Genomic DNA, 22,837 nt, shown 5'->3' with positions numbered 1-22,837 from the left:
TTGCTCACATTAAAAAACAAAGGAGGTTTGATGATTCCTTCTGAGGGTCTAGTCGAGGTGGTCAAAGTAGCTGAGCGTGTTATCCGACAGTCGACAATAGGGCAAACTGTCAGTGTATCTTTGATCAATCAGTTTCTTCGGGCCGACATTGGTTCAGATGATGTGTTTCTTCTCAAGCAGCACATTGAGAAAACACAGTTTGAAATTGACGACCATCATTTTATGCTCATGTCTTTAGTTCTGTCTGTCTTCCACAAACTAAGGCTGCACCATATTGCCAGACTGAACACTCTCAAATTACAAGATCTGAGTGAGCGAGAGGAGTGTTAAAGTATGTAGGAGATCAGTGAGGTTGTGGTGAGCTTTAAATGTTCAGTGCGGTATTTTGTATTGTATTCAGTAGTGAACAGGGAGCCAGTGAAGCTGAGAGAGAAGAGGTGTAATATGTTCAGTGGATTTAGAACAGCAGGTTATTATCCTGGCAGCAGAATTTTGAAGAAGTTGTAAGCGATGGATACGTTTTTGTGGGATGCCAGACAGAAGAGCATTACAGTAATCTACATGTGAGGCGACTCGGGCATTAACCCATACTTCAGTATTGTGTTGTGTAGGAACAGGACGAAGTCTAGAAATGTTTCGGAGAAGGAAGAAGGCAGTCCGAGAAATGTTACTTATATGGGAGGTATTATTTAATAATAATAATTATTATTATTTAATAATTGCCATTATTAGTATATAAATGAATATAAGTAATAGCATTTAAACGATTCGCCAAAATCTGTTGTATGTAAACGATACTGTTTTAAACGTTATTGTATTTTCATCAGAAAACCCGGTTTCCACGTCTATAGATATACTTGTATTAGTTTAAATGGCACTTTTGCCACTCGCAATGTGGTGGATGCGCTGATGTATTGTGTCGACTGGGCAACACAGTGAATGCGGCGTCTATCTGTATATGGCTATGAATATACGTATCGCTCCTGCAAGTGAACTCTGATTCTTAGCACAATAAGAGAAGTCGCAAAATCAACCGGAATGTTCAAGCAAATTCTAGAAAAAAAAACCAGAAACAATCTATATCCGTCAAGTAGTTCTATCGTTCTCTAGCTAAGCGGAGGTAAGGTAATCCCCGAGGCTGGTGCGTGAGTGAGGCGGTCCCCACCCCATGTCTCTTGGATTCACACAAATAAATCGGTACCGCAAGCAAACGATGATACATAGCGCAGTGAGAGAAGTTGCAAAAAACAACCGGAATGTTCAAGCAAATTATAGAAAAAAAAAACCAATCTAAATCCGTGAAGTAGTTCTCTCGTGGAAAGTGGACAGACAGACGTTGGACTCTATATTCACAGTACAAAGATTAGGGCTGTCAAGTGAATGTCACCTTTGTGTTGTTTGCAATTAATTTATTGTTTCTGTAAACCTGGAGGTTGCAAAGCACTGAGGTTTAAATACTTAAGCAAACACTTACTTTGGAATTTTTCTTCTTCAGTTAATTAAAAAAAAAAGGTTTATTTGGACTTTGGAAATGTATTGTTACAACATTAGAATTCACCAAAAAAAAAATACTGACTAGATAAATATATGTACAAATCATTGGTCGTGCAGAAAAATAGAATGACTTTCATGGGGATTGAATACTTTTGCACACCACACTGTACATTTAAAAGGACATTAAGATATTTGTATTTTTTTATCTTTAAATGCTTACTGTTTGTGGTCATCTGGAGAAAAATCAAGAGGGTAATTTAGTACATTTGAAGGGGATGAGACTTAAGAGATGTGCTAGGAGTTTGTGCTGAAGGATATAAATAGAGTGCATCTCATCCTAAAAATGACCATTAAATCAGTGGTGGTGATGATGATGATCTTAAACCAACCACAGAACAACTTATCCCTGATCCTAACTTAACCCCCAAATCTCTCCTAATATTCCACATCTTATATCGGAGACCCCTAATACATCAAGATTGCATATTGTAATCTGATCAGTAAGCTAGTTCAAGGTGTCATTTTCCTTGACTTCTCATCCATTTTTAACTTCAAGTGTTAATAAAATATGTACTGTAATTTAGTCAGGGTGTGTAAACTTTTGCATGGAGCTGTATCAAAGTCATAAAACTAGCCATGCTGATGGTACAAGTATTCAGACTCAACTAGCAGCTTTTTTTTGATCCTAACAGTTCTATCCGAATCCATATTGCCTGTGACAAAATGATTTGGTCCTAGCTCTGATTATTCTCAAAGAGCACCAACTCTCTGTTTTAAAAACAAGACACAATCCCTCAGAGAAGTCAAACAAAAGAACCAAATCCACTGTTGCCCTAATAGGGATGTGTAGGTCATGCTGAGAGCACATTTTTTTAACCCAGCCATCTTCATCTCCTTGATTCACATTTTCATGCTGCATGCTGTATTAATCTGGTTTTCCCTGTTTTCCTTACTTAAAAAGTTGTTTACCAAAAAAAAAAAAAATACCTAAACAGTTTCACTCCTTTTGGTGTATTAAGTGTTAAGACTGAACTGTGGTGTGCAATTGCGGTTGTCTTGGGTTTACCAGGTTCAAAATCTCCCATATTGCAATTACTGATGTAGAGTTTTCATACTTATTTGGTGTCTGTAAGGGATTTCCAGGTAAAATTTCAGTCATCTACCAATTAGCTTAAATTAAGTAACCAATGCAAGATATATTTCAAGTTGAGAAGCTCTTATCTGTTGCACCTACACGTGATAATCAGCATTTTCCACATTCTCAAACCTATTCAACAATAGCAAGTCAATGATAGGCGTCAAGACACTTAGAGATCTTTATATAGACAACATATTTGCAATCTTATGAACAATTACACTGAAAATGTAACTTTCCAGCTACACACTCCCCCAATATACAAATGAAACATTCTGTCAAAAGAATCCCACCCAGCTTTGCACATCTCACTCCAATATCTATCCCACAGTCTATAATCTTAATGAAGACCAATGATCACATTTATCTTGTTTAAAATTGTCTACAATTTATGCAGGGCAAAATCCAATCTGCAAGTATTACCATCTAGCTCTATCATCACTAGGCCCTAAATTTTGGGAATGCACCAAACTGACATCACTTGGACAAAAATCTTTAGAGATGTCTTTAATAACTTTGATGTTACCAATCTCACTTTTGAATAATGATGTTAAGATACTCTCCAAAGTCCTAGCTAGAAGGATGGAGAAAGTGCTGCCTTCAGTAATATCAAGACCAAACTGGATTTATTAAAGGCAGACGCTATATAAATAACATGTATTATTATTATTAAATTAATTTTAAAAATTCTTAGAGAATACTTCCAAAATTTTTTTTTTTTAAATATGGAAAGAATTCATTAGTATTGTTTTTGAATATTCATGATAGGCCTGTGATTAATTAATAGCATATGAGAATCAATCTATTACATTTAAAAATTTAAGATTCCTTATTTTTTTGCTTGTCTCTCTCTTTATCTTGGATGGAGGTTGAATCTTATTTTGCTTTTTTTCATTTTTTTGTATTCATATATTTTGCTCTCTTTGTATTGACTTTGTAGTAAATGGCTCTATCTATTATTTGTTCGATTGAGGAGTACACCATTGTAATGTTCTGCTTTTCAAAAATAAAATCAAAATTTATATATAAAAAAAGAGACATCAGGTAAATGGACGATTCCAATTTGGCAGAGTACGAGAGTGGATGGGCTTTGTCTGGGACCGATTCCTGCCCTGCACCTTGAATCAGACTACGTGGGTTTGAGAATGCTATTAATTATGTTTAATAAATGTTTTGGGAAAGCACAACTAAGAGCATCACTGGAATCTACAGTCTAAGTGGAAAATTAAAATCTGAACTCAAAACAACACTAAATTACCTTTGATTAGGGAATAAGCTTGGAGTGAATATCTGCCTAAAAATAAAAAAGCCTTCATCATGCATCACAACTTAACGATGTTCCAAATATTTCTGCAGAAGGTTATCCCTTCATATAGAAGTAACAAGTGATTCTAATCAGAATCATAAAGTAACTCATTTGCCCACACAGTTCGTAATACGGCTTTCTAAATTTCCGACATAAACGACCATGTTCAAACTCTACAATTTATTTTTGAAATAAAGTGAATATAACAATGTCTGTTCTCCAAAGAACAGTCCAAAGAATAAGGCTTAAACAATGTATATGAAATTTTCTCACATAAATTACAAAATAAATATATATTTCAGGTTAAATCAGCAGTTTCAGCTCCCTTAGTAAGCAGGATTACTTATTCTAGCAAATCAATGCTAACAATAAGGGAGTTGACAACCACAAATGGGTGATGGCTCACATCTAGTAGGCTATATACAAGTCTGCAGTGGATATGTTGTCAGGGCAATGTGTTTTAAAGAAGGCTCTTTTCTGTAATACTTCATTAAAAACAGATATCCCAGATTGAAGTAATTCATTTCACTCCAGTGTTTTGTCTCTTTCCTTTTAAAAACAGAATATTTTCCTGTTTACTTACTGATATGACTGAGAAATAACTGTCAGAATAATTTCTGCCAAGAAAATGGCAAAAAACTCAACTTTAATTGCCAACAACTGCTCATGATTTTAAAAGTAGAATATTATTGTTACGCTTAATCACTGTCACTGTCCTCTTCACTATCTTCTTTTTCCTCATGTGGCGTTTTCTTCCCAATTGGGTCCTCCAGCAAGTCAGAGAAAAAATCATCCTGTCCTGAAACGGCTTTCTTGCTTAATGATTTAAGGTTGCCCCCTTTCCTCTTTCTATTGCGATATTCCTTAACTACAATGTCACTAAGAGAGGAAATGTCCCAAAACTTCACCTTCTTGTCATGGGCACAGCTTGCAAGAAACTGACCATTGAAGGATTTGGTTATTTGTTCAATGGGTTCTCCCACATGCTGTCCAATGCTGCCAATCACTCGGTTTGGAAAAAGGTTGATAGCCCTTAGGGTTAGGGTGGGGAAAAAAAAAAAAACAACAAAATTATATTAAAATTGAAATCATTTAAGATTTATATGGCAGAAGACAAACAAAACAGAATGCTAACATAACCTCTCAGAATGCAAAGCAAGTTAAATTTATCAGTAACAGTTGTAAATGAAACATACAGATAGAGCAGCAAACACCACTCACTTCACAAGCTAATATTTTTGCTTTAAAATGAGATCACACATTTTCACTGAAATAAACTAAAATTGAGAATTCAAATAGGGGCATTGCTATTCTTGCTTCTGAACTAAACTCTAGTATTAGTAAAACTGGACCCCTCTGCACTCAGGATGAATAGCACTGCTGTACCAGAGATCTCATTTCTGCCTTTCCTTTTATAATCAGTTCAATCCATCCATCATCCAAGTTGCTATATCTTAACTACAGGGTCACAGGGGTTTGCTGGAGCCAATCCTAGCCAACACAGGGCGAATGGCAGGAAATAAACCCCAGGGCAGGGCACACGCACACACAGACACCAAGCACACACTAGGAACAATTTAGGATCACCAATACACCTAACCTGCATGTATTTGGACTGTGGGAGGAAACCGGAGCACATGGAGGAAATCACGCAGACACGGGGAAAACATGCAAACTCCACGCAGAGAGGAAGCGGGAAGCAAACCTGGGTCTTCTAACTGCGAGGCAGCCGCACCACCACTGCGCCACCGTGCCACCCAGATAAAATCATTGACCATAAAAATATAATGCACACATTTAGAGACTGCTATAAATCCTTATTTCTACCGAGTTGAAAGGAGACAACACACAATCTAATGTATTTCTGGATACATTACAGATACCACAAATAGATACTTTTATTGCAGAGGAACTGGATAAACCTCTGGCACTATCAGAATTACTAGATGCTATAAAGTCACTTCAGAGCGGGAAAGCAGCAGGCCCTGATGGCTTCCTTGTCGAATTTTATATTTTCCCTGACTGCGTCAACGTGCCGCCCAGGCTCTATATCATTTTAGTTAATTATTCAGCACCTTTAGATCATGAATCATTTCTACCAATGTAAACGAAACCTGCACTTTGCTTTAACATTGCCAATTCATCTATTTACACAAAATTGGTTATAGATGGCTAACAAAAATAAAAAATGCACAACAAAACTTATATAGTGTTAATATATGTTTATGATCTCTCATTGATTTTTTATCTAAAAACATTACTATTTCTTTGTCTTTCTCCCACCAAAAAGTACCTCACACTTTAATACCCTTTTATGGTTTCATTACTAGACAGCAAAGAGTATGTGCCTTATACTTCCCAGCACCAAGTTTAAAGATCAGGGAAAAAAAAAAAAGGGTCAAGTCAGTGACTATGAATTAGCTGAGAATAACCAACTGTAGGTGGATGTGTGTGTGTGTGTGTGTGTGTGAGTGTAACCTGTGCACTTTCCAGGGTCGTGCTCGTCAGGATAGGCTCTGGTGTTATGAATCTGAGGACTGATTTAAAGTTGTTACAAAGAATAACTTGTTCTTTATAATAAAACAAGTCTTAGGAATTCACCACAACCTGCAGCTGGCACTGTCTGGCACCACACATGCTGGGTGAGGTCAGTCTTTACATTATCTGCTCTAAGGCTATCTTCCACCAAGTTAAAATGCAGAGCAGCCTTTTTTGGCCACCTAGCTGGAAGGTGCATTTTAAACATGCAACATTTTGCTGTTTAAATAGTTGACACTAAAATTGTTTGCTCTGTCAATTATGTCAGGCACACCATTCTTGATTTCACTCATCTTACCTGATTACGCCATCAATTGAAGCAGCACAAAGAATGCTGTCGGTGATTGGTAAAATGCAGTCGACAGATTCTGCCCTCACTGCAAACCGATCGCTAGTGGCACCAAATTCATCCCAGTTAAAGAGATAAATCATTCCTTCACTGGAACCACATGCAACTTTCTTCCCATGCTGATGAACACACAAAAAAATGATTAAGAGCCAAAGATTGTTAAAACAAGAACCCCATTGTAATGCTCAACAGCTTAAAACTATCTGTGGTAAAGTCAACTCAAAACCAGTCATACCTTCATGATTGCCACTGAGGTTAGATCTCCATTCTGAAACTCTGATGAGAGTTCAAAGCGGCGCCTTTTAATATTAAACACACCCATAGTGCCATCTCCACTGAAACACAGAAAAGTTAAATTAAAAAAATATGCTGACTGAAATGGTCCCCAATATTAGTAGACATTGGAAAATAACTTTTGAAGCCATAATTTACAATCTAAGCACTTCAAAAGTATTAGAATGCAAGGTCATATTTGTTTCAAATTACCAGCCCAAACCCAAAAAAAAAGACATTTCAGAATAGTTTGACAACAATTTGCTGTTACCTAGTGGTTAGAAGAATTTTCTTCTGAAGGTCAATAGTAATGTCGCTAATGTAATCTTCATGCTGCTTCATTTCCATAAATGAAGTTCCTTTCCTCAAGTCCCAAACCTTCAGCATCCCGTTATCATCACCAGTTGCAAACAGATTCTCATCAATCAAAAGCAGGCTATTTATAGAAGAACTGGGGAAAAAAAGTATAATGTAAAAATGTTACTTAGACACAGCAAAATGAATTTATAAAAGCTTAGAAAAAAAGCTTTTTTTTTAATACAGTTAATGCACAGACTACAAGCTACATAACCTTAAGCATTTTCAGTGCAAATCTGGGACACTTGCAACCCTTGTATTATGAGACTTTTTTTGATCAAATATTAAACTTAGGAAAAAAACAAACATTTTATACAAGGTTAATATGGGCAGATAAAAAGGTTTAGTATTTATATAAATCACTTGGTTCTGGAGTTATGATGTTACAAGAACCTTAAAAGTTTCATTAATCAGATTTTACAAATTAGTTTTTCTTTCTCTTTAGTCATTTTGGTGTATGTATTTAATGGTCTTCTGTAAAAAGCCATATTGCTTCCTGGGGACAAATAAAATGCTACCTATCTAAAAAGTATATTCTGTTTTTAAAACTATATTTTTTTCACCTCATAAAGGAATAATATATATAGTCAGTGATCACTTTACTAGGTTCACCTAACCAGTATACTGTAAGGTCCCCATTTGCTCTAAAACATCCTGAATTGTTACAGACATGAATTCAAAAAGGTGCTTGAAATATTCCTGTAAGATTTTTGTCTTACAGCACCACACAATTCCAGCTACACATTCATGCTGAGAACCTCTCACTGAAGCCACTTCATCACAAAGGTGCTCTATTGGATTTAATTCTGAGGACTGCACATGCCGTTTGGAGTGAACTGAAGTCACTGTCACGTTAATGAAATCAAATTTACATTACCAATGCTTTGTAATATGACAAATACTCCTCCCCAGAAGTCACTCAGTCATTCTCCAACCCGCTATATCCTAACAGGGTCACGGGGGTTTGCTGGAGCCAATCCCAGCCAACACAGGGCGCAAACCCACCGCAGGGCACACACACACACCAAGCACACACTAGGGACAATTTAGAATCGCCAATGCACCTAACCTGCATGTCTTTGCACTGTGGGAGGAAACCCACACAGACATGGGGAGAACATGCAAACTCCACGCAGCAAAGTGAACCCAGGTCTCCTTACCGTGAGGCAGCAGCGCTACCACAGTTCCACTGCACCACCCCTCTCCAGAAGTAACCATTTGAAAAAGGGTAGACTGGCCATTAGAGAGTGTCCATTGTCTGTAACAATGCTTACTTAAAATGCAGCAATCAAAGGACACCCAGTTGGTTTTAAGAGTTATGTGCATTTAAATAAAAATAAAAAAAAAACATTCCCCACATCACTGCACTTGCCACCACCAACCAGCCGGTACAGCTGACACAATGCAGGATGGATCCATCGCTCCCGAATTTTACCAAATACTCACCCTACCACCCGCACATCACAGCTAAAACCAAGGTTTGTTAGACTAAATTATAATTTTTTCAATCTTGAAATGTCCACTTTTGGCAATCCCACACCCATTGCAGCCTACCTGACAAGGATATTATTTGACTATTTTAACAAGTGACTGGTTACATTCCTCTGGTCACATTAATCATTTCAGTTTTCGCCACAGAATAACTGCTCACTGGATTTTTTAAATGTTTGCCTTTCTCTAAAAATTGGCACTATAGGAACCAACCTGTTAGGCCCCAACAATCGTACCATTATCAAAGTTACTACCATCTGTAAATAGCTGGGCGAGAAAAACAACACTACAGAGAAAGCTCCTCAACATCCAGGGTACATACTATTCATTTTGACTTCTCTCCTTGTTATCAACAACAAAAAAAAACTCCTACAGCCCATAAATACCTGTGAGCCTTTGCAATTTTGCTAACTAATTTTCCTTGCTCCACATCCATAAGGTGAATTGATTTATCCTTGGAAATGCTGAAGAGTTCTGGGGAAAAAGTACTTGTAAATTAAACACTGAAGCCATTTTGGACACTTAAGCTGCTCAACCATTTTAAGTACAGTGTAAATCAAGACCTTTAATACAGGACTACTGATGCAGTGTGGTACTCTAGAGAGAAAATACTCATTGTCAAAAAACACATTACATGTATATTATGACTACACACTTAGTTTTCATGTTATTAGCTAAGATGAAAAATCACATTTGCAATAAAAAATAAACAAACTGTTTGTTACACTGTTTTGGAACAACTTCAAATTTCATTATAAAGAGGGAGAAAACAGGGTTTAGTAGTAGTTGCTAAATAAAAAATATGAAAGCATAAATTCAGTTCAAAGAGTTCTTAAATCAAATTAGGCTCAAAGGTAAATTAATAACATGTTTAAGGAAATCACGTAAGGCTGCTGCTCTCAGAGATGAAGAAAACTAAAACATAAGCACTGACTTTGGCCATCATGTGAGAAAGCCACTTCTCTGCAGGACTTCAGGTGATGTCCAGAAGACCACAGCTCTTTGTTGCCTCCTTCTATGCATGAGTATTCATAACTATAAAAATAGAAAAAAACATTATTACACATTGGACAAAATGAATTGGGCAATACATATAATCAAATAGCAATGCATAATAAGCAAGTTTAACTTTACTTCTGTCCTCAGAAGATTACGTCAAAATTACATCTAACACGTAAAAACATAATTCCGAAACTCAAAATCTATAGCAATGTGCAGACAAATATTTGCTGACCAGTTTAAATAATGAACATTTTAAGGTTTTCTAAGTGCACAAGTGCCCTGCACAATAGTAAACCAGTAATTAACATGTATATACTACAGTACTACTTCATCCAGATATACTTTTGAAACATCACCTACACATAAATATCACCATCAAGATCACCAGCAGCTAAAATTTCTCGGGTTGGGTGGAAGGCTACAGTATTCACACCAGACTCAAACAGAATATCTTCAGGTGTCTCCCGAATTTTAGGCTCCTTTTCTTCTTTATCTTCCTCCTCCTCCTCTGCCAACTTCTCCTGAACATACAATCAAAACACATTAATGGGAACTTCCATAAATATCTAGTTTATTTTTGCAATTTCTTCATATTACATTATAACAAAAAATACAGAAAAAGAAAGATTAGAATGGAAAAAAAAAATGTACCTGTACTCCACAATAAAATACAAATAAGTTGATAAAACGATTACCTGCATTTTTTTTTTAGTAAAGTCTGTACACCAGTAGTATGGCTTGTTAGGGCAGATATCAAAGTGAGAGGAATTGAAACAAAAGTATAAGTTGTCCCCTCCAATGTGTTTCTGTTTGGTCTATTGAACCATCTTCAGGAGGACGCCCATTATGCTAAAATACCATTCTCAAACACGTTAAAAAATTGCCAGTAAACAGAGTTTCACTTACTGCATAGACTCTAACCCCTCGCTGGTGTTTTGAACATGGGATCATCTCCAGATCCATCGTGTCAGTTGTGTTCATTAAACATCCCTACTGCTCTTCTACACATGTTTTGGTTTTAACCCAGCTCTTATTTCATCCTCCTTAGAGGAACTTCATCTTCTCCCGTCCCCCATCATATTTAAACTTTTTGATGCATCGTTTTTCAAACTGGCTTACCACCAAATTAGAATTTTCCCTCTGGGTACCACTGCTGCTAAATTGATACGGACATCAAGATGGAAGACCTCCAAACACCTTAACATCCACTCCTGGAAGACCTCCAAACACCTTAACATCCACTCCTGGAAGACCCCCAAACACCTTAACATCCACTCCTGGAAGACCTCCAAACACCTTAACATCCACTCCTGGAAACTAGCATTTTACATTGATTATTGGGTTACTGGAGTCTCTAACAATGTACCAGCTGAATGTAAACTGTAATATGTGTTAAAATTTCAAATACAGTATACTAATTGAAACTATTTTTTCTATTGGCCTTTTGATAAAAATATAGCCTATTTTTTTAATTTTGCAAGTTTTGTTACTTAGTGTTTGCAGCCTATTTAATAAATAATAATAAAGCCACAACTACTTTAACTTTTAACAGGTTAGGGAGATAAAAAGTAGCCTGATGATTCACATTGGCAGTGATAAAATGCTTTGTATCTTCTATGTCAGGGGTTCTCAAACTCGGTCCCGGGGGACCCCTGTGGCTGCAGGTTTTTGTTCCAACCAGCCTGTTTTTCATTGGACTCCTGGGCAAATTAAGTGAATTGTTGTTTCCCAGATTCCCTATTTTGGGAACAACATACAAATTAGAAAACTAAGTTGTTGTTTTTTTTTTTTTTAACCAAAAAGTATTAAAATGTTCTAAGCAGTTGTATGCATTTTTTTCTTTTTAACAGTTTCTTCGTCTTGATTGTCATTCTACTTTTCTAGGTGTTCTAATTGTTTAATTAATCTGTTATTTACTACTTTGTGAGGCTGACACTAAAGTAGTTGAGCCTTTCACAATAGAGTGTTGTTTGCTTGGGTTTCTATTGGTTCCTGCCTTGTGCCCTGTGTTGGCTGGGATTGGCTCCAGCAGACCCCCGTGACCCTGTATTCGGATTCAGCGGGTTAGAATATGGATGGATGGATGCTTGGGTTTCTGTTCTGATAGTTTTTAATTGTCATTATTAGGAGTCAATAAAGGGAGCAAACTGCACAAAGAAAGGGCGAAATATAATAAAAAGAGAATTAAGCATTTAAATCCCTAGCAAAAACAGAAATATTTCTAAGTTTCTTATAAATGTGAAAATCATGCTGCTGTGCTTTTCTGAATGTAGAATAAAAGATAAATAATACCAGCTAATTAAATGAGATCAGTGCTATCGGGTGTTGTCACAGATTAGGAATCTGGTTGGAACAAAAACCTGCAGCCACAGGCGTCCCCCAGGACCGAGTTTGAGAACCCCTGTTCTATGTTGTGTACTTTGAGTCAACATAATACATCTCTTTGTTCTGTTGCACATTATACTGGCACTTGGTGTGTATTTACTGAAGAAGACAACTAAGGACCTCTGAGGCATTTGTTTCTCAAACTACACATTCTGATGTCTTTATCCACCCACTTCCCATCTGGGCCTTCCCCGTCTTCTTCTATCCTGGTTAGCTCCAATTTACCCTCTTCTCTCAAGACAGTAACAAACACCTTTGTATGAAATATTCAGTTTCTTAACAATCTGTCACATTAGATATGAAATAACCTTCAATTTGCAAAAAATAAATAAAAAAAATAAAGAGACTGTTTAAAGACGTGCAGATTAGGTGCATTGGGGATTCTAAATTGTCCCTAGTGTGCGCTTGATGTGTGAGTGTGCGTGCCTTGCGGTGGGGTGGCGCCCTGCCTGGGGTTTGTTTCCTGCCTTGCACCCTGTGTTGGCTGGGATTGGCTCCAGTAGACTCCCCCGTGACCCTGTAGTTAGGATATAGCGGGTTGGATAATGGATGAATGGAGACTGTTTGGCTATTTTTGAACCAGAACTGAACCTTAGGAATGCCAGCACCTTGTAACATGAGTGAAGAGGATAACAGGTTTCAGTCTTGCTAATGCAGTTAGAACGGTTTCTCCGATAACCAATTAGCATCTAAACTTGACTAATTAAGGATACCATTAAGACACTGAAGGAATTGCTGCTGAAAATGGGGCTTTGCAGCCATATGTGAATAAAAAAATTTCAAGCAGTAACAGCCATTATATACACTAATAATGCATTGCTATTTTTAAAATCATTTTAATGGTATCTTGATAAAAAAAGGTATCAATTTCTATTAAAACATGAAAATCTGAATGACACCAAACTTCTGACCTGTACTGTACAGTTTATTGACTTACATTACAAATGAATTTGAGGTCGAAGGTCTCGCCCCATCTATACTAATAAAAGGCAAAGCCCTCCCTCCCTCACTCACTACTAATTCTCCAACTTCCCGTGTAGGTAGAAGGCTGAAATTTGGCAGGCTCATTCCTTACAGCTTACTTACAAAAGTTGGACAGGTTTCATTTCGAAATTCTACGCCTAATGGTCATAACTGGAAGGTATTTTTCTCCATTAACTGTAATGGAGTAGAGCTGCAAAGGCGTAGGGGGCGGAGTTTCGTGTGACATCATCACGCCTCCTACGTAATCACGTGAACTGACTGTCAACGAAGTACGTAGAAAACCAGGAAGACCTACAAAAGGCGCTTAAGAAAACATGCATTATATAATTGAGAAGGCAGCGAAACAATAAGAAGCGAGCGAGTGGCATATACTACCATATTCATGAGTGCTGCTACCTCGGAAAGAAAGCAAGGTGTAAACCTAAACTTTAAATTAAGTTCATAGACAGGCTACCGCTGGCGTTTCACATGCCCACAGGTAATGCGGGATACAAGGTTAATGAGAGGACGCAGGATATAAACAGAGTTTTGATCACTTTGCAACTAAGTTAAAATTGTAGGTGAAGGGGTGTGCTTATGCAAATTCCGAGAGACTGTGTTTGTGGGGGATTGACAGTTAAGGCGGGTGGGGGAGTCACGTCATCATCTCCCCTCCCATTTACCTCAAGTTAATACACACGCTGTCTCTAGAGTTTCAACACACTGAATCCTCCAGGCACTACTTACAAAAGGTCACACTGACCTTTTTTTAAAATCTTTTTTTAAAATCTTTCCTTTTCTTAGCACAAGCACAGCTGAGAAGCTTCGATGCATGTGCTCCATAACGCGTTGAAAAATAATGCATTTAATCACACTTTGCATTACAAGCAAAGGGAGCTTTTGTCAATGCATGATTTCCTGGTACACCGATTACATTGATCAGCGCATCCCGATTCATTTTACCCTCGCACCACCTTAGTTTGAGAAGAAGTATGAAAAATATGAGGTTAACACAGAAAAACAGATCACCAATTCAAGCTTTATGAATAATCGATTCGCCATCAATAATTGTTTTGGTAAAGCCATCCTCCTTCCATTTTATAATTTTTCCGCCACTAGCCATGATTAAATGAACGGTAAAAAAGTAAGAGCGACGCGAGGGTGACTTATTTAGGCAGGAATATATATGATAGCAACACTCATGACAATGTCAATCATGTTACGTTATTATTAAAATGTTTCCTTTTCTTTTTCATTACTTCTTTAACACACTACTTCTCGCTGCGTAGCGGGTATTTTGCTATATATATAATATATGAATTACCTCCAAAGAGCGCTGAGACTTTTGATATCATGAGCGTGTGTACAAAAGGGGTCTCCTGCCCAGCAAAAGTCGAGCAGCCAGCGCGTGCATAGCTGTGCCGGCCTTTGAGACGCTGACTGCGCTTCTGCCTTAAGTCAAAGTGAGCACTTTTAATTTTTTTCATCCGCCCCCTGAGCTATAGCCCAGACAAGTGCAAACACGGGACCCCTTTTCTACACCACGGCAAAATAATATTAAGGCGATTCACACTTTCTTTTGCACGTATACGATTATCAGGTCCTCAGCTCGGATTATGAACACACGCATACGAGTGGAGGACTCACAGTGCCATCACAGCCGATTAATGGCGGGGACGTCTCACCAGTCTACACAAGACCCACCGCGACCCAAAGGCGATCATAACGTCAGCGAACACATCTCTCTATACTATATAAAAGAAAAAGGCAACTTTCCTTTCTTTACACCTTTTTTCCTTTTATCCCAAACCAAAGCCTTTCTCTCTTAACACGGCAGAGGACACAAAAATAATTTTCTTTAATTGCCGGTAAGGCACATTACCAGAGGCACAAATTTGAGCGTTCACATAGAAAATGTAATTTCTATACCACAGCCGTCGTGTAGCGCTTTCAAAAGGGATCTACTACCGAGAGATGATCCATATACATTTTAGCTGCTGTTAGTTACTTACCTGTTTTGTTACACAGTCTTTAAAATGTAGTTTACCATAACCACTCCAGTAGTGCTCAATGTACCTGTACTTCTTAAAACGTTAATGTTTTACTGTTTAATAACTTATAGACTATATTTCATTATTTTTCCCTTGCACTCAGTGACCAAAGCTATACACACACATATAGACACATACAAACATACACACAAGTATATGTATGTGTATATATATATATATATATATATATATATATATATATATATATATATATATATATACACACACACACACCTATCTAGATTATATATATATATATATATATATATATACACACACACACACATACATACATACATACACACATATATAATTTGTGTGTGTAGATATGTATATAGATATGTAGATATGAAGATATGTATGTGTATATATGTATATTATATATATATGTATGTATGTGTGTATGTGTGTGTGTATATATATATGACAGCAGCAATCCAAGCTGTGAGAAAACAGTAAAAAGGAGGCGTGTCAGGCGTGTGGTACATTTTCTGATGCAGCTACGAAAACAACTTTGTGACGCTGCCACCAAATACACAAAACAATTACTTTGACAATCATGTTACATTATTTTTAAAATGTTTCCTTTTCTTTTTCATAACTTATTTAACACATGACATCACTGCGAAGCTGGTATTTTGCTATATATATATATCACAGCGACACTCATAACAGTGACAAAACAATTACATTGACAATCATGTTACGTTATTTTCAAAATGTTTCATTTTCTTTCTCTGTCCTTCTTTAACACACTACTTCTCCGCTGCCAAGCGTGGGTATTTTGCTATATATATATATATATATATATATATATATATATATATATATATATATATATAGATAGATAGATAGATAGATAGATAGAGATATATATAGATAGATAGAGATATATATAGATAGATAGAGATATATATAGATAGATAGATAGATATATATATATATAGATAGATATGAGAACAACATAGATAGATAGATAGATATGAGAACAACACTCATATCAATGACAAAACAATTACATTAACAATCATGTTACGTTATTTTTAAAATTTTTCCTTTTCTTTTTCGTACCTTCTTTAAAACACTACTTCTCTGCTGCGAAGCGCGGGTATTCTGCTAGTCTTATATATCAGAATGTCTGACACCTTATATTCCAAATCGTAACCTCAGATCCTCAAATGAGTGTCTCCTTAGAATTCCAAGAACAAAACTTAAAAGAAGTGGTGAGGTGGCCTTCTGCTGCTATGCACCTAAAATCTGGAATAGCCTGCCAATAGGAATTCGCCAGGCTGATACAGTGGAGCTCTTTAAAACACTGCTGAAAACATTACTTTAACATGGCCTTCTGATAACTTCACTTTAACTTAATCCTGATACTATGAATGTTCAAATCATCATAATAACTATTCATGGTGGCTCTAAAATCTGTACTGACCCCTACTCTCTCTCTTCTGTTTCTTTTTCCGGTTTTTTTGTGGTGGTGGTCTGGGCCACCTCCACCTACCCAAAGCTTCATGATGCTCCAACAATGATGGATGGATTAAAAGGCAGAAGTCTACATACGTGACCATCATCATCATCATCAAGTCCTTCTGTGAAAACCCTAAATCCAAAGAGGACTGTTTCATTTATGTTAGGTAGAATGCCCAGAGGGGACTGGGCGGTCTCATGGTCAGGAATCCCTACAGATTTTATTTTTTTCTCCAGCCGTCTGGAGTTTTTTTCTGTCCCCCCTGGCCATTGGACCTTACTCTTATTCTATGTTAATTAATGTTGACTTATTTTGTTTTCTTATTGTGTCTTTTATTTTTCTATTCTTTATTATGTAAAGCACTTTGAGCTACTGTTTGTATGAGAATGTGCTATATAAATAAATGTTGTTGTTGTTGTTGTACCATAAAATGAAGAGTTGGAGTTGAAGGTTGTGTGTACCTACTCCACAGCCATGATTTTACAATTTATTTTTTCGTCAACAATCTGCCTCAAGGTAATAAAACCTGCTGCCTCCCATCCTTGAGGTATTCAGTCGAGGAGTATGGACAGGAAGAAGTGTTCACATTTTTTGAAATGTTTATGTTTAGATACAGTATGTAGGTATGGGTATATGTCAATTTAGATTTATGGAAGTGTATCCATATGTGTGTTGTACATATATATTTATGTGTATGTGCACTTGTAAAAATATACATTTATTGATTTATTTTTTGTATGTTTATTCTGTTTATAGGCTCTGACACATCCTCGGGAAGCTAAATCTCTCTTTGTATGGTCTGTCTGTCTGTCTGTCTCTCTCTGAGGAAAAGGCAAGTTGGGGTGCAGAGGGGTTGGGTGGGTGAGTGGATTTGGTAAGATTTATCCTGTATATGTACGGATGGGCAGTGTGTGTATGCTATTTTGGGTTTTCTTTCTTTTTATGTAATAACCCGATTGGCAATTTATTTTTTATAAGTTGTGCTAAATAAAATAAAAATTGATCACCCCAAAAAACAAATAGAAATGAAAGTGTCTAATGCTGTCAGGATAGGTTCCAGTCTGTCATAGGTGCGAATTGGATCAAGTGTGTCTGAGCTTGTTGTTATGTCTTTTGAAAGCTTTGGTAGTGATGCACAATTTATACCCACTGGTTACTCAGCACAGCTAATCTCTTGGGTTGCTGGGCTCATCCTTATAAAATCACAGCTTTAAATGATGGCTGTCATATTCAAAAAAACAGAACAAAAAAAAAAACTGTTGCTACAGGTATCAGAAGTGGGCATTTTATGCAAATAGACAATACATTTTATGGCTGAAGCCCACCTCTGTCAATGCCATGAAGTTTATTGCTATGAAATTTTAATTAAACTGATCTCTGGATCAGGTTCTGAAAAATGTACAAACAGAACTGGTGTGAACTGGGCAAGTGGAATACCACCATCATGATGCATTCTGGCACAAAAATATGGAATAAAAGTAGACTAAATGTTTTTGATTTAAAATAACCCTATTTAGTATTACGTTAGGCTCCAGGGATGGCATTTTTTTTATTCTATTAAAAAAAAATAGCATTCCATAGAAATAATTCAAAGTTTAAGAAACAACCAGGGATGGCGTACCTTCTACTGCATTGTTTGTGGCATAGCAAATGAACACAATTTGTTTTATTCTTTGTTTTTTAATGTAACTGCACACTACTGGGGCTCCATTATACAAGTTCTTTCTAGTTATTCTACTGTAGTTTGTATTTGGGAAGGGTTTGTTTTTAGTCATAATATTATTTGTTAGGCTTCAGTAAAAAACTAACTAACTAACTAACTAACAGTGCAACTGCATAAATATTTACGGACAAACTCAGAGCATTCAATAGTCCATAAACATTCGCTATTGCTTTGTGTGCACAACCCCAGTGCATTCGGTTTGTTTTCAAAGGTCCATTGTTGAATGTTAATGCACAATTAAATGCAACAAGTTATATTCTTCTTAATGGTGACTGAAAGTTGTTTTGCTTTGCTTTTAAGGTATTTGTGGTTTGATCTTTGCGTTTGCTCAGCTATGTTTCTAGTAAATAAAACTTTTCCAGATGGGTAGCCTGTTAAAACCGGGAGATATTATTAAACTGCGTTCTCAAGAGTTAAAGAAAAACAAAATACACATACAAACTTGATATGCTGTTTGGCTCGTCTTAACTCCTAGTTATCCAAGACAAAGATTTCAAACTTTTTGGTATTCCCCTCAAATTTAGATTTTTGGGCCATATATTGTGCAGGAAGTTGCACTTTTACGTTAAAGAGTAAACTAATAGGTCTTCTGATATTATGTTTTGCTGAAGATACCTTGAAGTTGTTTAAGTCACATCAAACGACCACTAAGTATCCACCTATCAAATGGGATTGAAGGGGTCAAAGTTTTGTGAAAAGACGTAACTTTGCAAAAATGGGTATGGGTACGTGAGGTATGTGGAGTATAGTTTTATGCTACTTCGTGGCTGCTGATCGCGAATATGTTAATACTTTTGATGTTTGATTCTTTACTGGTTGCATTAGCCCTCTAAAAGCCGCTCCAAGAAAGGTGAACATTAAACATTTAAACTACTTGTATTACGATGTGAGGTGTCATTTAGATTCACTAAAGATCAGTGATTACGAATATGATGTTGTTTTTGGTTTTCATCCTTCCCTAGTCCTCTATCAGTGGGTGAAAAAGAAGACATTTCTGTAATTGAGGAGATTTACTCTTTAAACATTCAAACTGAAGCACACATTTCAAATCTTCAAACATTTGACGGAAGTATTTTTATTTATTACATAATGTAATGTAAATCATTCTATTTCTTATACATGCCATAAATTAGAGCGGTCTACGTTAATTCAGACTTCTCCGTTATTCCTCGAGATACCAGAACGCAGAACCTGAAATCGGGACTGTCCCTGTTAAACCGGCTCGTCTGGTCACCCCATCATAAGAGCCATTTAGAATAAAGTGTTAAAAGTAAAATACGAGACAGATACGTTAAGACAGACACTCCGAAATCCAAAAAAAAAGTATTAATATGGTGTTACCGTTTGGTCCTCGTCAGAGCTGTGCTCGTCTCCATCTCTCGAATCAGCATCCACTGCCTGGGCATGCGACACCGTCACCACGCCTTCTGCCTGATATTTAATGGAGCAGAGTTATGATATCAGTGTAGTACATATAGAAGAAAAGCGCACCGATTGATGCTCCGAAGCATTGCTCGTCTTTGTTTTAAGCCACATCACTAGAAACAATGGCAAATGTTCAGCTGCAAAGTTCTGTGGCTGAATAGCTCAGCCCTGCACAATCTCGCCAAAAGTTGTTTAGGGAACACTTCAAACCATTCTTACGTTACTAAAAGTGTTCACTAGCCTTCATTTCAAACCTAAATTAAGAGAACTCCTCTCGAAAAATAAAAGGTAGCATTAACCGGCTAAAAAAACCCAAATGTTTAATAAAACCCATCACGCAGCATGCGCTTACCGTAGGCGCCGCCATCATTAAAGGCGAGTTTTGCGACGTTCGCAGGTCCTTACAGATTGAAAAAAAAAAAAGTACTACGCGGACCATTGTAAGCTAAATATGGGTATGTATTTAATTCGAATATGAACTAAAATCTTTTAGAAATATACCTACCTTTCTTTTTAATCCCAATGTCGGATTTTTAACAAAAACACCTTAAAATCCGAAACTGTCACCGGCCAGGACCAGTCAACGAAACTCGCACGTTCCACCGCCTCTTATTGGAGGTAGGATTGCGCGTATTAGTCGAGGGATAGCTGCGATTCTTGAGAGACTATCTACCAGAAATTATCGCAAGGAACCCGGGATCGAATCCCGCTCATGGCACAATGCTGAATGGAACAATATCTCTAAAATATATAATTTTTAAACTTTCTCTTCAACGAACGGTGCTTTGAATCCTACATTGCAGATGTAGTTGTTCATTTTTTTTTTGATTAAACAAAAACTGTTTAATGAATGATTGATTTGTCAAAGAAAACATGGACAACACGCATAGTTAAAATCACACTTAAAAAAACTGCCGTCCCATTCTATTGAATCATAATTATAATAAATAATAATGTATTTCGCTTAATTATATAGCACCTTTACCATAGTCTCATACGGTTGCACAGATAATCAAGAGGGGTACAATAAAAATGAAAGCACAATAAGAATGAATAAATAATAGTGCACAGCCTTGTGTTTGTATGTATTTATAAAACTTGGGAAGTAATATCTTCTAGTTGATGCTGACATTTAATTAATTTGAAGTAAGTAAAAATAAATGGAAATCTTGCAAAGGGAAATGTTTATATACTTGGCGCAAAACTATATGTGTTCTACAGCACACACACCATTTAGTTAATTTTATATATATATATGTGTGTGTGTGTGTGTATATATATATATATATGGAAGAGAAGGTCTGTGATACGGTTAGCATATTTGCAACTGGAGATCCACAAAGGGAGAAAATGAATCACGTATCATAAGTCAACCCCGCGTAAGATATTGCTATATATTGCCTTTGATTCTTGTAAGTCTAAACATCATCCTCTGATGAAGACCCCAGGTAGGGGTTGAAAGCTCATGAATAAAAACTACTTTATGATACGTGATTCATTTTCTCCCTTTGTGGATCTCCAGCTGCAAAAAAAAAAAATAAAATAAAAAAAAAATATATATATATATATATATATATATATATATATATATATATATATAATATTATATGCTGTTCTACAGCATGATTAGAATCGTCTGAGTATTAAAGGTTTTATAAGCATATTTTATAACATCAATTTTAATACAGAGTATAACTATAATTATTATTCTATATTAGCATTGATATGAACGATTTGTAAAATTAGTGTTAAGTATAAAAACAACATACCAGTCACTTGAGATATATATATATATATATATATATATATATATATATATATATATATATATATATATATATTTTACTGCAGTAATTCATTAAGAATTATTGGTCTTTATATAAGTTTTCACTTTCTATGATTTGTATTTTTATAATTATACAGCACTCCATATTATTTTTTAAAGTTCACTCTGTAAAACGAAACTATGATTATACAATTCAATGTTTATTATATTTATACATTATTATATCTGTATTTACACGTTTTGCACACATTTAATAAATGTAATAAACTGCACCAAGAATGTTTAAAAAAGTCATTCAAAAAATGTGTACGTGAATGTAAATATATCTGCACAAACCGACACTCGTGAGTAACATTTTTAGAAAGTTCAAAATGAAACGCAAATCGTAAAGCGTCTGTGTGCCGACTCGAACAAACTTTTGCAGAATACATCTGACGAAAGGTTGACCCGCCCTTTCCGAGTTTTGGTAGCTGTGATTCGTCAATTCTTGGTAGCCGAGTGAGCTGTCATTGGCCAATTCTTGGTAGCCGATACAGGCTGCGATTGGCCCAAGCTTTGAATTCTTGGTAGAATCTTGGTAGCAGAAAGCGATCTGATTGGTTTTCGCTACCAAGAATTACCTCGACTCATGGCTTCTCGGGGGCCCCGACCATCTCCTCGCCGGCGTTTGTCATTCATCAGTATTTTCAAGCGATTGTACCCTCCTTCTTCGGCTTGCCAAGTGGAACACTTAAGATAAACTTGAAGATCGTATTTAATTTAAATTTCATAATTTTAGAAACATTACTAGACATGCCTTTCTGTAATGTTAATAGCTGGGTATTTAACAACACACTTTGAATATGAAATTGTCACACATAAAAGCTCCGTAGACGTCAACCTACATTCCTTTACCTCCGGGCCCCGCCCATCTCCGCTCCAGTGTTTGTCATTTATTTATATTTTCATGTAAATTGTTCCCTCTCTCTTCGGCTTGCCAAGTAGAAAACTGTTATAATAAACGTTGTGATCGTGTTTAATTTGAATTTCAAAATTAGAAAACAGTACAATATATGCCTTTCTGTAATGCTAATAGTCGGATATTTAAC

The 22,837-nt window shown here is 36.4% G+C and overlaps 1 protein-coding gene across 2 annotated transcripts in view; it reads right to left on the bottom strand.

Moving 5' to 3' along the window:
- Positions 1–3,453: 3,453 nt before the first annotated feature.
- wdr55 (WD repeat domain 55) overlaps positions 3,454–22,837 on the bottom strand; it is a 19,511-nt gene continuing 127 nt past the window's right edge. The window contains exons 1-9 of one of the 2 annotated variants that reach the window (XM_039774878.1): positions 20,316–20,354; positions 19,880–19,969; positions 10,306–10,466; positions 9,878–9,978; positions 9,330–9,417; positions 7,367–7,546; positions 7,058–7,157; positions 6,772–6,941; positions 3,454–4,967 (exon numbers count right to left, since the gene is read on the bottom strand). In XM_039774878.1, coding sequence (XP_039630812.1) covers positions 4,634–4,967; positions 6,772–6,941; positions 7,058–7,157; positions 7,367–7,546; positions 9,330–9,417; positions 9,878–9,978; positions 10,306–10,466; positions 19,880–19,969; positions 20,316–20,333 — 1,242 coding nt within the window. In that variant the 5' untranslated portion in view covers positions 20,334–20,354 and the 3' untranslated portion in view covers positions 3,454–4,633. Of the gene's footprint in view, positions 4,968–6,771; positions 6,942–7,057; positions 7,158–7,366; positions 7,547–9,329; positions 9,418–9,877; positions 9,979–10,305; positions 10,467–19,879; positions 19,970–20,315; positions 20,355–22,837 lie in introns of those variants that run through there. The other variant, XM_039774877.1, reaches the window with a different exon arrangement.

Source organism: Polypterus senegalus, chromosome 13, assembly GCF_016835505.1.
Source record: "Polypterus senegalus isolate Bchr_013 chromosome 13, ASM1683550v1, whole genome shotgun sequence".
Lineage (NCBI taxonomy): Eukaryota > Metazoa > Chordata > Cladistia > Polypteriformes > Polypteridae > Polypterus > Polypterus senegalus.
The sequence above is the reverse complement of the archived record's forward strand: the minus strand, read 5'-3'. Positions and strand labels throughout refer to the sequence as shown.